The following is a 16,884-nucleotide window of genomic DNA, read 5'->3' as shown; positions in this document are numbered from 1 at the left end:
AAGCTCAGGGCCTTTGTATGTATATTTGTTCTTCACATTGAGGGACATCCCCGCATTTTTCTTTCTTTTTGAGACAGCCTTGCTAAGACCCTTGCTTCAGCTTTATGGACGGCTGGGCTTACAGACATGTACCACTACCCTAAACACCTTTATCTTGAGACAGGGTCTTACTAGGTTAAGTTTCCCAGTCTGGGCTCATACCTGTGATCCTCATGCCTCAGCCTCACAGAATACTGTGTTTATGTTGTGTGCTACCATGCCTCGCTTATATATTGTTTTCTTTAAAATAATGTTTGAATTGTTAGAAAGTAGTTTTGAAAGGTAGAAAGTAAGCTGCTGTCCTGCCCCACTGGCCTGCACACACACCCAACATGCACAGGTACTGTCTGGTTCAGGCAAGAATGAGTCCAAATATGTGCCAGCAAAAGTCATACTGAGACAGCTGTCAACCACAAAGGCAAGTCTTTCTTTTACAAGGAATAGATTACATATTAATACTGCAATTTTTGTTCTACTAATTATAGAATCAACAGCATCAAGGGATGAGCAACAGATGTGGGCCCCTCTATCATTCAGTACTGACCATTCTTGGTCAACATGATAGCCACCCCAATTGCCAGGGAATGGGTTGTGGCTTAAGACTCTTACAAAAGGAACTTGGGAGCAGTACTAAGAAAGAATAATTTAGAATTGTCCAGTGTTGATCAAAGGTAGTGAGTACTCACAGGAACTGAGTTCCTATGGCCAGGGTTTAAAAGTCATAAATTAGTAGGAAAATCAAAATAAAAGCAAACAGTTTTCAGATATCACTAGGATGAAGAAGAGGATAAATCAGCCTAGATGTAATCAGAAACTTTGTAAACTATGTCATAGTTTTTTTTTAAAAAAATCTTTAATCTCTATGCATGCTTTCTGAAATAACTTTGCTTAAATTCCTAAAGATTTTATTCAGGGATACAACCAAGAAGAAACAAAGAAATGCTTTATTTGGTAATCTTCCTATCACACTATGTAGTTATTGGCATAGTGCATCTCTATTCTGGTTTATATCTAATCCCCCTCCACACACATACCTTCCCAATTTCATGTGTTCAGAGGTGGGACTTTTCGAAAGTAACTGGATCACAGGCCTCTATATTTCTAGTTGGATATACTGTTAGAAGGTGGAGTCCAGTTGCAGGTGAGCCACTGAGAGCACCTTTGGTAGGTACATCTCTTCTTCTGGCTATTTATGTGCCTTCTGGCTGCCATAGGTTGCAGCTTTCCTTACCTGGGCTTTCTGCCATGCTATTTCCCCCTGGGAACCAGGTAACCAAGCCAGGAGGACCCTCTAAAACTGAAGCAAATAACCTCTATTTCTTTAAGAGGCAAGTATCAGGTTCCCCTCCCCCCCCAGTGATGGAAAAGCTAAACAATACCATCTCTATCTAATGCTTCCCCCCACCTTGGGATTATTTGGGAGGTCCAAAGCATTCTAGGTGATTGATCCGGATGGTCCATCCTCTAGAATCACCTATTTTCTCTCAATGACTCTGAGTGTAGATGATGATGATGATTATGATTATTGACCAAATCTCATTGTGTAGCTTAGGCTGGCTGCTTATCTCAGCCTCCCAAGTACTGGGATTATAGGTGTACACCACCACCTCTGACCTGAGCACCCTAAACATTTTACAAAGAAAATCTGCATTGGCCAGAAGGTCTTACAGATTGTTTGGTAAATGTCCAGAGGGTCAAATCTTCATTATGTGGTCAAAAATAGAAAAGTTGGGTTCTTTACTATTAACAAGCAGGGTTTTTTGTTGTTGTTGTTTTTTTTTTTTGTTTGTTTTGTTTTTTGTGGTGTTAGCACTAGCTAAAAAACAGGTGGCCATGTTTCCCAGGAAAAAAGTGGTGCTCTTATCAGATAGTATACTGACTACACCCATGATGTGGGAATATGAAGTTAACCTAGTCTCCACTGTTAACAAGTCACGTTTTTATTAGTCACTAAGTATGCTTTTTTTTTTGCCTGTGTATATGCCCATACACATGTTTATGTGGAGTAAGACAGCAAGGAGGAACAATTAGCAAAATGTGTTATGGTAAGACGCTTTGGGTATGGACTGAAAAAGAGCACACATTAAATGAGGACAAACCTACATCAGGCCCAGTAACAGGAGTCACAAAATCACTGGCTGAAACCACCTTACCTCAAAAATTCTGGCTTGAAAACCGGATGTGTTCATACACCCCTATAATCCCAGGATTTGGAAGGCTGAGGCAGGCAGACTGCAAATTCAAGGCCAGCCTGGATTATACAGAGAGATTGCCTCAAAAACCAAACCAAATCAACACACATACTCCAGATTTTTTCAGTGTTGGTGAAATGAATAAAAGGAGAAATTTTAAACAAAGAAACAAAGCCTGTAGATTTGAGTGCTTTCATTTCAAGACATGGGACAAAATGAGACTGAAGAGGCTCTATTACTGACAGATGTTCTGGCTTGGTCAAAGGATCAGATCTTATAAAGGATTTATTTTTCCCCAAGAAAAAATATAAAAGTCACATCAAAGTTCCATAAACTCAAAGCCATAAACTAACTCACTGCTGCTTTTATGATGAGCAGACATCCCCAAGGCTAAGTTACTCAGCAGCCTTCTTCCATAAGTACAATGTTCTCATCATCAGCTACAAAGCAAAACCAGAGTTGCCTTCCTGAATTGCCCTGCTCAATAACATCTGCAGTGAAAACCAAGGAGATAGGTTGTATAGAAGGTGGCTGGTTATGGGGAGGAGTGAGTTAGAATTCTAAGTAATGTATGTGACATAAATTATACTACTGGTGATAAAAGGCATCACGAGTCACAAGAAAAGTTCTTGGGAGACAGAGAGAAAGACCAAGGTGAACAGAGATCTTTTTGGTCTTCCTCATGAGACAACTGGCCAGTTAACCTACAATAGGATAGATGACTAGGACCTTCTTTGATGGCATTTCTGCTCCTCTCTTCCCAGCATTTATTAAATATAGTTTGTAAGACAGTGGATACAAAAATAAATTTTAAAAACAAAAGTTACTGCTGTTCATATCACGTGTAAGACTAAATCTTCAAATACTGTGATATGCAGAACAAGGTAAAGTACCTGCATAACGAGTCTACTGAATGGGTATTGTTCACTTAACCTAATTTTCTGAAATTAGGAAGACAGTATAAAAATCATCTCCCCTCCAGAAAAAATTAAAAACATTTTAAGAGTAGATTTAGATTTCTAGTTAGGCATTGACTGGAATGTTCAATTTGGCTGAATTTTAGAGTAACAATTCAAGTTTAAAATTTTTCACATTTGGAAGGGCTACTTGGGTTACTTCTCCAGTGTGTTCCTGTTCCTATATCACACATTTGATAGAATGTGCTAGAAATACTGCTACAATAAAATGTGACTTGGGAGAGTACAAAGTTATATACTCAAAGCAGAATAAAAGTAAAGTGTAAACTGGGTATAGTGGTGCCTGCTTGTAATCCTAGGACTTTCTGAGGCTGAGGCAGGAGGACCAAGTGTTCCAATCTGCGTTGGGATTACAGGCATGCTTCATCACGCCCAGTCTCAGTCATCATCTCAGCATGCCCCAGGGGTGGGTCAGGCAGGGCTACAGACCAAGCTACAGACTTTTTGGATAAGCAGGTAAGCTAAAGGGAAAAATGTTCATTAACAGACTCCATTAAGCTCAAAGAGGTCACTGCAGAGGACAAGAATCAGTAAGTACTGGGTGTTTAGCACTAGCCCAGAAGATAAACATTTATAGGGCTGATCTGTGGAACTGCAGCGTAGCAGCATTTTGTACCTTTCAGCCCTGAGCGGATGACAGTGGGAGACAGGTCATCATAGTTGTTCATTAAGCTGATATCTCCTGAGGTGAAGCTGACAGTGAGCAGAGGCTTGATGTTCTGTACTGGGATGGGATATGCTGCAGGACCATCTGTGGAAACACAAGCACAAAGTAAAGAGATGGCAATAAGAACAAAGCCCAATCCAGGTGCCCAATGCCACACTTTAGTATTATGCCTTAGAAACTGTTTGATAATGTAGATCCCATTCTGGATTGGATTTGACCAAATGAAGTAGCAATCTGCACCACCTGGGAGTCACATAAGCCATCAGTGGACCACTAACACAAACCTCTAGAATGAGGAGCAGGACACGGAATATGACTCTCCAGAAGCAACTGTGTATGGGGTGGTGAGAACAGTATGAAAAGTTTATTAACTTATATGTTAACATATTGAGTTTCTAATTATGCATAAACCCAAACTATTTGGGGCCAGGAAGATAACTCAGCAGAATAAAAGCTTGCCTGGCAAGGGCCTGAGTTCAATCCCTGGTTCCGCCAAAAATAAATAAAATAAATAAATAAACCCAAACTATCATCATGTAACACTCAAGGATAGTAGGATGTCAGCTTAATTCTGATCCAACACACACAAAAAAGTTGCTTTCAACACTAAATGCTCTTTCCCTGTTACAGGCAATAAGCAGCATAGCAGCCACCATCAGTTCCTTCTTTTAAGTTTTTACCACTATAGGCATCATATCTGCAGAAAGCTGAAGTTGGATGTAGACCATAAAGCACTTTGCTACCTCCACAATACATGGGCAATGTTAAAAGACAATCCACCTTCCAAAGGAGTACTCATGCACAATGGGCTGTGGACTGGCTCTTCCATATACTGAGAAAGTAAAAGTCACTCTACACACCTTGTGAGTCAAGGCTCCTTCAGAAGATTCATGTAGGTGTTACAACCATGTTCAGCTTACCTCCAGCAGCCATCCAGGGTGATCTACCTGATACTCATAGGAAAACCCCAATCCCATTCTTGCTTTACACTAAGATAATACATTGCACTTTCCTCTCTGCTCAAATTCTGTAGGCCACCAAGAATATCAGTACAACTGAAAGGTAAGTATCAGTCATCTAAAGCACCTCACTTACTCTGAGAAGGGCAACTGGTTACACAAATATTAGTACTGATGGTTGTTTTTGATCAACTCTAGACTTGTTCTGTAAATTTAGTTGCTAATCCTTGTTTTTCCTAGTAATAAAACACACATGAGTAAATCCGGATTCAACTTACTACAGAGTAGTTCTGTTTTAAAATACACTGAGTCATATTATAAAGATATTGGCTTTATTACTGAAGGTGTTGAAATATGACCAGTACTTCATTCAAGACTACTGTTCACTAAGGAAAGGGATAATTACCTCACAAGTTGACTTATATTAGAAACTCTCTTTACTGCTAATCTTTTTTTTTTTTCCTTGTGGGAACCATACCTTTGTACAACCACATGTGTATGTCATTACCAAGTATAATATATTATCTTACTCTGTAATGAGAGAAAAGGGAAAGATGAAGACAGATATTGATTGTGGTGGGGGACACCAGCCCTGAACCAGGATGCTATGTCCCATGACAACAAAGAAAGCCCACAATTGTCACGTACATGCCCTTCAACTCAGGGGCACAGAGCAGCAGAAGCATGGCTATGCTGACAAAGGACAGGAGCCTACAATGATGGGACCACTTCTAACCCAGGAGCCATTCCTTTACAAATATTAAGATAAATTTTTCTAAAACTGAAGAGGTGGGAGCAAGGGAAGAATACTGTAGAAGGGCCAATGCAAAGCCCTGACAATGGCTAGCTTGGTATCAATGGGTTTCCTCTACCTTTTGGAGGGTGGGGGTGGGAAAGGAGGACAGGGAGTGGGAGTAGATGGGTATGTCTGTTATTTGAGAGATGAAACACACTGCTGGTTGTAAAGGAGGTTGATGTTTGAAATGATCCCTACCAGCAGTATCTAACACCATAATGAAGTTTATAAAGGGGTGATGGAATCTTCCGTCCCAAGGAGAGGAAAACCTTCTGCCTGAGTCAGGAGAACAGACAAGGGGATGAGGTATCAGTCCCAGGTGCTAGTCTTTGGTGGGCAAAATTAATCCCTTTCTCATGAAACTAAAGCTATAGGCTTTAATACCATTAGGATTTAGCTATTGTTTTCATCTTTAGCTCTCCTCTTCTTTTTAAAAAAATCTATCTGGTACAGGGTCTCGCTACACAGCTCAGACTTGTAGTGATCCTCCTGTCTTAGCCTTCCCAGTGCTGGCATTACAGGCATGTGCCACCCCACCTGGTTTTGGTGGCTGGCTTAGCACAGGGCCAGCACCGCAAGTGGTACCAGGGATCAAACACAAGTCTTTGTGCTTGCCAGACAGGCATTTAGAACACTGAGCTATCTCCCTGGTCCAACTCTTTTTTTCTTGCTAAGCAGCAGGGCCATACAATATCATGGGGACAAAGGAAGAGCTGTATGTCTCATTTTATATCTAGGAAAGTCTAAGCCCATGAAGCATAATCAACTCCACCAGTGATGTGGAGGAAAGAAATAGCAAAGAAGAGTCACATTAAGAAACAAGATTAAATTAGCTGTGCCTTACATTTCAGTTCCAGAACTCTTCCTAGTAAGTGGCTATGAGGACCCTTATTCTTCCTTCTCCAAACTGATTTGTTTTTCAGTATTCTTGTATTTCCTTATTTTAAATGACAAGGAAAGTGAGGGGCCAGAGAGCTGGGTACCTTGGGGAGGGGAATAGTCATCTGAGTCTGTGTCACTCTCGCTGCTGTCTTCCACCAGGAAGATAGGATAGTTCCAGGACATGCTGAGGATTCCGTCGAACTGGTGCAGGAGGACATGGGCCAGCATCCTGCCGTGGCAGTCCATGACAATCACCTGCCCGTCAGCCGTGCCAAACAGCACCTGCAACCGAGGAGGACCAGGACCCTTGACTGAGTAAGAGGAAGTGCTATGGTTTCTGGCAAGCCTTGCTGCCTCAATTTGTTTTAGGAGGACAAATATATTTAGAACTAAAAAAAACAAGGATAAAAAGACAGTTAAAAGTTACTGAGAGATGACACAAAACATTAAGCAGAAGTTTAGCCATTGGTCCAAGAATTTTAGATTATTTTTACTTTTTTTTTTTTGAGACAGAGTCTTGCTGTGTATTTCAGGTTGGCCTTGAGTTCACTATGTAGCCCATGCTGGCCTCAAACTCCCTGTAATCCTCTTGCCATGTGCTGGGATTACAGGTGTGCACAACTATACCCAGTGAACACTTCTAACATTGATATGTAACTGAAAAAATAATGACTATATTATGCTGTAAGGACATTTGTAAATTATACCTACAAAATCTTCGTTTTTGTAGTTTTTAAATTTTTTGGTTCAACAGGGATCAAGATAACATTATTTCACTTTTCTGAAAAATGACACAGCAGAGATTTGTTGGTGTGATTTTCTTAAATCTAGAAGAATATGTTTATATTTGACTAAAGAGAATGTAAACTCTTGTTGCATAGGTCCCACTATACCTTGCTCTTAACCATCCAGCAGAAAAGTATAAAAACGAAGTATAAGAAGTAAAGCCATGGTGTTATGTTGAGCTGTAGGGGACTCAGGTCAACAATTTCTGACATTGCCAGTCAAGTGGAAGACCCAATACTATTATGGACTACTGAACTCTTTTAGGATATTTTACTGAGTTTACACACCTATAATATTTAAATGATGGAACTTAACAAAAAAAGGGGATACAGATGAATGTCCATTTTGTATCTGTGTATTCAAAATGGTTAGGATAGATATATAGTTACATTCTCGTAATGAATAGAGCGATTTGTTCTAATAGTGTTTGTAAATAGGATATCAAGTCCGCATCTTGTACAGCAATTAACCACTAGGAAGAATGTATGCAATGTGTTAATTACTGAAACTGTCCTACTAATTTGATTTGAAACTGTCTCATTGCTATTTGTTTCTCAATAAAATTATGGGGGAAAAAAAAGAGAATGTAAGCATGCCATCTAACCATATTTGGAAATCAAGATGCTCCTGAAGTACACTGACTGATTGACTGACTGATTTTACATTGCCAGGGATTGAACTTGGTACTCTGCATTTGCCAGGCAAGCACTTCTGCTGCTGAGCTATATCCCCAGCCTAGTAGTTTTATCTCTAATGCATACTGAAAGTGCTAATTAATTAGCTAACAATTTTTTAATGATGTATGGATGGGATTAATATATTCACTGTATGCTTGCTTTGTGCTTATATATGATGCTAAAAATTTTCTTGCATTAATTATCAAAGTAACAGGAACTAGGATTACAGGAATGCAACTCAGTTGGGTCTGATGCATAAGTGTGCTGAGGGCCAATCATGGGAACTTCTTTTTATTACCTGACCTTGGAGTACACATAGGCTTGTGTTGGGGGAGGGGTGCAGGCAGGCACACAAACAGAACTAGCGAAGCTTCAGGGCAGAAGACTGCCTGGGTCAGTCCTTTCCCTGAGGATAACATGAGGCATCTCACAGCTGATGGACAGATCATTTGAAATGAGTGTGTTACCAGCTGGATATTCTGATAGGAACTTGGGACCCAAAGAAACAGGACTGCATTGTCTTCTTTGTATGATACCTGCTTAAGTTTCTTGCATCTAAATTTAAAATTCTGTTTTTTTTTTGTGTCTAGTAGGTTTTATCTATCCATCAACAATTCATTATAGCAACCATACAAATAACTTTCTCCATTTTATAGACATAATTTAGAAGGGGTCAAGTAAGCTGACAAAGCCCTGAAGTGGTCAAGCCAGGGCTGTCTCACTAGAAAGGCTAGAATTCACATATAAGGCAATTATCTATAGGTTTTCATCCTTGTTTCCTTTTGCTCTTGAGATTTTGATGTTAAGCTCCTTGTAGGTAGATCACATAGCTGAATTCCTGAAACCTGACAGAACTTCTGAGCACACATAGGTAATCACTGAATATTTGCAAAATGAATGAATTTAAATAAATGATAAAAGGCAATTTTAGACCATAAATGCTGGATGACTGACAGATTATTTGCAAGACAAGATATATTTCATTTAGCTTGTAAAAAGCATACAGGATTTACAGAGCTTTTCTAGAATAAATCACTCATCATCTATTTTTTTTATATATGATCTAGGTTTTAGTGAATAAACTTTTTTCTTTCTTTTTTTTTGAGACAGGGTCTCACTATGCAGTTCAGTTGGCCTTGTATTCACTTTTTTGTAGCCCCCAGAGTGATCTCAAACTCCCAGAGATCCTTCTGGCTTAAACTCCTGAGTGCTGGGATTATAGGCATGTATCACCATACCTGGTTCTGGGGCCACACGGTAGGCTCCTGTATCTGGGCTAAAGGTATGCCTGAGCATTCAGGGCCAAGCCCATATGGTATGTGGGGCCCAGGATCAAACTCGGGTCCTTGTGTTTGCCAGGTAAGTGCTTATGCCTCTGAGCTATCTCTCACGTCCCAAGTAAACAATTTTAAAAGGTTAAATCTCTAGCATGGTGCTGCACATTGATGCCCAAATGCTAATTCTAGTACTCTTGAGAGGCTGAGGCTGGATGATGTCATGTTGAAGCTTAGCTTGGCAACTTAGGGAGAACTTGTCTCAAAATCAATCAAACAAACAAATAAATAAAACATCAAACAACTCTTCCCCCTAAAAGCCCCAAAACAAAAGAGCTGGTGATGTAGTTCAGTGCAAAATCTTGGGTTCAGTCCCTAGAACCAATAAATTAGGTTTAATTACATTAAATTAACCCCAGAGGCTAAGTGATGTAGAAGGAGCAGGCTTTCTTCTCCCCTTTTCATGTTATTAATCATTTGCTCATGTTTTCATAAGTATCTTCATGCCAGGTGAAGGGGTTATAAGATTTTATGTAACTCATTAGTATGAAAGCAAACTCTAAGGTCTCCCCACCCTAGAGTCTTCCAATCAGTAGCTTTATTACTGTTCCCCTAACTTTACTATGTGATTTTAAAATTTCTGTCTCATTCTCATGTTAGCCTATAAGCTTCAGAGGACATAGACTGCTATGGATTAAATATTTATGTTACAACCCCACAGCACCACAAGCACATACTGATCGTATTTGGGGTGGGGCTTCTCAGAAGTCATTAGGTTTCAAGGATACCATGAGGGAGGGGGCTTCCATGATGAGATTAGTAACATTGTAAGACAGAGAGATATCCAAACTTGCATAATTTCCCTCTGTACAACCATGAGGAAAGGTCATATGAGGATAAAAGGGAAATGGATACCACTTGCAAGCAGAAAGGGAATCTTCACCAGGAACTGAATTGTCAGCATCCTGGTCCAAAGCTTTTCAGCCTCTAGAACTGTGAGAATACATGGTCTATCATTTTAAACCAGTCCACGGTATTTTATTACAGTAGTCAAGATGAGATGTGAACCATATGAGCTTTGTACACAATGTCTCTATCATCATGTGTGAGGTCCACTGAAGTGATTTTTTGGGGGGGGGTATGGGGGATTGAACTCAGGACCCTACACTTTGCCAGGCAAGCGCTTATTCTACTGAGCTATCTCCCCGGCCCTACTGAAGTGTTTGTGATGGGAGGAAGGACATGCTTCTGCATAGAGTAACACATATTTCCATTTTCAAGAACAAACAGATACTGGACAGAACAACAGACATATAATCCCTGAATAAAAGACTGAATATGAATTCTCAATGTTCAGCATCACACTACACCAAAATAGGACAAAATCCAAACCAAAACCAAAACAAAGCCAGCCCCTACATCCCCCACTCTGAATCTATACCAACTACAGGTTCATGGGAACACAATCCACTACTAACACAGGAAAAAATGAGAAAAGCAGCATTCACAGTCTAGTTGTCAGCTATAATAGAGGAAGTTTCTCTGTGTTAGAACAAGTATGTCACAGATAGCTAAAGAACATTGATATACCATGAAATCAGATTTTTAAAAATCCCCATTACAATTTCATGCATAATCAATGATGGCCTATATAAACTTCCTGCTTCCTCTGGTGGTCTGTCTGTAAGCTTCAAATAAGGGGAGGTACAATGTTTCTTCTGTGATACATACACCAAGACCCCATAAGCTGACAGATATGTATGGGTCAGACCAGACCTGCTTAAGTATCTATTTCTGTGTTTCCAGCTTTGAATATACTCTGCAACTTGTAAAAACAATAAAATTGTGATATCCACATATAATTTCATTTCAATATAATAAATCATAGGCTATTTTTAGCTTTTTTTTTTTTTTTTTGGACCGGGAATTGAACTCAGGATCTTGCACTTGCCAGGGAAGCACTTATTCTACTGAACTATCTCCCCAGCCCAATTCAATTTTTTTTTTTTTTTTTTTTTGCAGAACCGGGGATTGAACTCACGACCTTTGCACTTGCCAGCGAAGCACTTATTCTACTGAGCCATCTCCCTGTCCTCAATTCAATTATTTTTAAATAAACACAATTATCATCAGTAAACACAATTATTATTATCATCTGCTTAAAATGAACAAAGCCACAAATCTAAAGGGACATGAAGAGAGAATCTTAAATCATTCCAAGGATTTTGCTTTGGAAGCAGTGGTATCTCATCAGTACCTTTATCTCTGAACATGAGACTCATCTACATTCTTAAAACCATATTAAGAAATTTAAATAAAAAAGATCCTATAAACATTCACCCCTTTTATCATGATGTGTAACTACTAGCATTGGAACTGGTTCCTGAAGAAGTTAGTTTTTTCCTGTTTGCTTTTCTAACTTTTTTTTTTTTTCTTGAGACAAGATCTTTCTAGGTAGCTCAGGCTGAATTGAACTGGTGATCCTCCTGACTCAGCCTATCCAAGTGCTAGGATCTCAGGCATAGACCACCAAGTTCAGCAGCTTTTCTGATTCAAAGTTGAGGGAAGAGATAAAAACTGGAGATAAATTCTTACTAGAAACAGCACTACTGATGGCAGACCCCTGAAACACTTATAAGGACAGAGGTCTGAAAGGAGAGCCATGACACACACACACACCCCACCCTTTTTTGCAGAAAGAAAATATGGTGCTAAAGACTTTCCGTTTTGTTTCAGAACACAGCCCACCAGAAGTGCTTCAAGGGCAGGTCTGAACTTTTTGCAAAGTTACTGAAATCAAGCTAACTGTAAATGACAGAATTGCTCACCTGACAGAAAATTTTCTATCTTTTTATAAATGGAAATTTCACATTTTTTGTAACAATCACTTCTAAATCTGTATCTCTGGGCTAAACATGCAGTTCTGAAAGTATCTCTTCACTACAGAAAAGACCACTTATAAACCATGCTGTGAACATGAGAGACTATCCTATGTTTAAAGAGTTTCAGAGAAGGTGGTTTATCTGCCTTGGGCTTCAGGTTTAACATTAAAGCCTACTGGAACATTTCCTCCCAAATAGGTTCTCATTTTAAAATTTATTCATACCCTTCTAAAACATACTGACATGAGGATTTAGAGGCGGGAAGTCTGGCTACATGACTAATAAAAATGTATTTACCTAAACTATTTCTAGAAGACTCATTGGCTTGGAAATAGTAGAGGAAGCTTATTCATCAGGTAACCTTTGGTACATTTAGTTTTATACCATGTGAAGCACTACTTATTAAAATATACTTTAGGGGCTGGGGAGATAGCTTAGTAGAATAAGCGCTTGCCTGGCAAACACAAGAGCCTGAGTTCAATTCCCGGTTCCACAAAAAATAAAAAAATAAAAGATAAAATATACTTTGAATGAGGAAGAAAGAGATGGTTCTGGAATGCAAGCCTAAACTAGGTCTTTGAAGTGAGATACAAATGCCCAGGGCATTATCAAGAGGCTCCAGAGGGTGAACATGCACTTTTGAATGAAAGATGCCCAGTGATACGGCACTCTGCTTAGTCTGTTCGGTGTGGACAGTCCAGCCTGTTGGGAAAGCTCTGTTTTCTGTGCAAACATACAGAGTACAGGTCAGATGCCAGGTAGGCTCATCCTAAATTACCTAATAATGTTGTTCATTCTGAGTCTTTGGGTACTAGGTTTCATGTCAGCCACTAGCTATATAAGAAACATATGAGCTCTCAAATCCTTTCCTATTTAAAAATGCTACATAATTTTTAAAAATATACCAATGTGTTATGGTTTGTGTCTAGATGCCCCCCTAAAGCTCCATGTAGTCAGAGGGCTTTTTCAGAGGTAGATGAATCTAAAGTGTGTGACTGATTCAAAGTACAGTACTGAGTTTAGGGTGTGAATGCTGTAGCTGCCCTGGGGCAGGTAACCTGTTGTAAAGGAAAGAAAAAGGCTTGCATTTCCCTCTTCTTGTCTCTCTCTGTGTGTTAGTTTTACTGGCTTCCTCTATCATGAATTTTTCCTGCTATGTGCCAGCCTGCCTGTTCACAGACTGAAAACTCCACAAACTGTGAGCTAACTCTTTTTCTCAGTTAATTTTACTCATTGCTGGGACAAAATACCCAACACCCCAAATTAAGGAAGGAAGGATTTATTCAGCCCACAGTTTGTAGAAGTTTCTGTTTCTACTCAGCTGGCTCCCAGGCAGAGTGGCACATGGCAGAGAGTTGCAGGTCATGGCAGCAGAAAACAGTGAAGAGCAAAGGGAAGGGCAGCAACTATGGCTTCTAGCCAGCCTCTCTTTTCTCCTTATATTGTAAACAAGCTATCCTAGGACTGGGGGTGTAGAACTCAATATCCATGCCCTCCTCTTGCAGAGGATGAGAACGTTTACAAACTACGAATCCTGGCTGTGTGCTGAGTGACTTAAGTAAACTTCTAAACTTCTCAAGTTGACAAAATGTATCAATCGGTACAATTTTTAACTTCAGGTATGCGGTAGTTTGTCTTAGCAACAATGGAAATAGGACAGTATATTTGTATATACGATGAATGTAATTTCTTTTGGTAGCTACTAATAAAACTTCTTCACAATAGGCCTGTTCGGTCATGCAAGTTGGATTACAAAGTGAAAAGAGCAGAACCCACAGCACTTGCAAATGGTGCCAACAACAAATCAAGTCCAATGTGAGTTAAAGCAGGAAGACAGATTTTAATCTTTTATTTTGCTTTATATATTTTTACTCTGCATTTCTCATATAAGACAACATGATTCTCAAGCTTGTGTGTCTGATTTAATTCACTTAACATTATAGTTTCAAAGTGTATCCATTTTCCTGTGACTCATTCTTCTTTATGACAGAGTAGTATGTCACAGTATGTAAATACATTTTCTTTATCCATTTATTTGTTGATGGACATATGCACCACTTTCAAGACTTCACTATTACAAACTGAGCTGTATAAATATGGGTACGCATGTATCTCAGGAATATGATTTAACTCTTTTGGGAAGATACCTAGAAAGGGAATAGCTGAGTCAAATGGAATTTCTAGTTTTAGTTTTTTTGAGGAAAAATACACATTCTTACCAACAGTCTAGAAGTGTTTATTTTTGCCTGCCTTGCCAGAATTTATCATTATTTGATTTCCTGATTATGGTAATTTTTTCTGAGGTACAAATATGGCAAGATGCCAACTGTTGAATTTTTATTTTTTTAAAAATTATTTATGTATTTAGTATAGGATCTACAGGGTCTCACTACACAGATTGGACTCAGTGATTCTCTTGGTTTCAGCTTCCTAAGCACAGGGGATTACAGGCATGTGCCACCATGCCCAATCTCAGTAGCCATCTCAGCATGCCCTGCTGGTAGGGCCAGCACAGCATGCCAGGGATTGATCCCTGAGCCTGCCTAAACAGGAGCTTTAATCTGCTTAGCTATCTGGCCAGCCTCCTACCTGCTGAATTTAAGGAAGGCATAGTCTTTCAACTTTTCTGTATGTTCCAACATATTTGTAATATTAAACTGAGAAGGACTATTTCAAAATACTAACCTAGTCAATCAGGATTTGAAGGGGGGGGAAAAATCTATGATAAGAATCCAATGAGTTCCTAAAATTGTATGCAAACTGAGATACAGAATTCTGTATGACATGGGTGTATGTGTATATTTTTCCAAGGAAGTGGCTCAGAATTTTGATCTTATACTCAAACTAGTCTATAGCCCACCTCCCAAAATGGTACATAAGTTATCACTCCAGAATGAAGAAAGCAGGAAAACAGCTAGACTTAAAAGAACTGTGCAGGGAGCCAGGGAAACAGCTCAGTAGAATAAGGGCCTGAGTTTAATCCCCAATTCCTCAAATAAATAAATAAAACAGTGCATACTATAAAATACTATGTAAATTTGAACTATCTCAAGACGTAAGGGGCAGGTCTTCTCTTCAAAACTATTATAACGACCTTGAGCCAGGATGTTCTCTAAATAGGAGGGGAGAGAGTCACCCTTGCAGCTCTGCTTTGATGGGGGCTTTTAGAGCTGCTCTCCCAGTCAAACTCCCAGCCTACAAATCAGGTTTCTGCTTACAAACATTAAACTGGCACTCTAAGCATATTCATACTCTTTTCATTAATAAGTCTTCAAATCAAGCAAAACATATGAAAGTGTTGCAGAAACGGAGAAGGAATTTTATTTTTCCACGTCCAGCTGAAACAGGACTGCCTGAGTATGTAACACATATCTGTATGCCAAATTTGCCCTTAGATTTCATGCTTCCCTACTTTGTAAGCCAGGGTGTGGGGTGTGGGGTGTGTGTGTGTGTGTGTGTGTGTGTGTGTGTGTGTGTTTGACAGGGTTTCACTAAGCAGCTTGGGCTGGCCCTGTGCTGACTTTTGTAGCCCCCAGGCTGATCCCAAACTTGTAGTAATCCTCCTATCTCAACCTCCTGAGTGCTATGATTACAGGTGGGCACCCATGCCCAGCTCTGAGGGTGGTTTGGAGTGCCCAGAGTTCTGGGACCAGCAGGGCATGTGGAGCCAGCGACTGAACTTGGGACCCTGTACTTGCCAGGTAGGTGCTTATGCCTCTGAAATATTTCCCCAGCCCTCTTATAAGTCTTTTTGGAAAGGCAACAGAGGACTCAGCTATAGGTAAATCATGCTGGGAAGTTAAAGCAGTAACTAAGACTGAGGCTGTGAGCTACAAGATCCTACCACTGCCACAGGGGCTCTGTCCTTGCAGGTACCTGTAGCCTACAGAGTAAGAAAGCCTAGGTATGTTAGCATGCCTCACTGCTCCAAGGCAATGGCTACGGCCCTGCTTTTCAAGTCTTTTTGCCTTGCTTCAAACCAATGAGAATGACACAAAGCATTCTGTGGCGCATAAGGTAGTGCAGTGGTTACCCTATACTCTGCTGTGTGCCACATGCCTGGCTCATGCTATACATCTGCTACAAATTTAGCTTAGGGTTTATCTACTCCTCCACGTGTGACCTACTCTACATTGCCAGGCACAGTAGTGGTATGCTGACAGACTTATCTCCTCCATCACTCATAAGCATTCCAAAGGAGCTAAGTCTCACTCACTGTGCCACTGCCAGTGGGACCCACATCTGTCACACTAAATGTGCACGACACTGGTCATTAGGGGACTAAGAGGTGAGTTTCACAGATGATACACAGGCTCCATCCTTCAAGGTGAAGAAAGAAAGTGATTCCAAGACTCTCACTGAGATATTTTTAAGTGTGTTCAGATCTGTTCCCTCATCTGACCATTACAAAACCCCTGGGAACTAAGCAGGAAATAATGTACATTTACACACCTTGTCCCAGAGGAAGAAACTAATGCAGGAAAGGCCAGGTGGCTTGCAAAAGGCCACTTTTTGGGCTTCTCTTTGAGGAAGAGACTCCAGGAATAATAAAACTCGTATCAGTATAAAACTTCGTAGTAAATCTGAATATGTCTGACATACACGTGCATGAGCACACACACACACATACATACACACACACTTGGAGGCGGGGGGGGGGGAAGCAAGGGAAGAAATGGAGCTGAAAATATCCTTTCATAAATGTAGTAACACTGCATTTGAGAAGTAAAAAGTATTTTTTCTAGAAAAAAAA

At 39.9% G+C, this 16,884-nt stretch overlaps 1 protein-coding gene across 2 annotated transcripts in view; it reads right to left on the bottom strand.

Annotated features, from left to right (window-relative positions):
- Tulp4 (tubby like protein 4) overlaps nt 1–16,884 on the bottom strand; it is a 318,210-nt gene that overhangs the window by 58,371 nt on the left and 242,955 nt on the right. For both annotated transcript variants that reach the window (XM_023712238.1, XM_023712239.1), the window contains exons 5-6: nt 6,614–6,794; nt 3,825–3,959 (exon numbers count right to left, since the gene is read on the bottom strand). In XM_023712238.1, coding sequence (XP_023568006.1) covers nt 3,825–3,959; nt 6,614–6,794 — 316 coding nt within the window. The remainder of the gene's footprint in view (nt 1–3,824; nt 3,960–6,613; nt 6,795–16,884) is intronic.

This window comes from Octodon degus, unplaced genomic scaffold, assembly GCF_000260255.1.
Source record: "Octodon degus isolate 3935 unplaced genomic scaffold, OctDeg1.0 scaffold00024, whole genome shotgun sequence".
NCBI lineage: Eukaryota > Metazoa > Chordata > Mammalia > Rodentia > Octodontidae > Octodon > Octodon degus.
The sequence above is the reverse complement of the archived record's forward strand: the minus strand, read 5'-3'. Positions and strand labels throughout refer to the sequence as shown.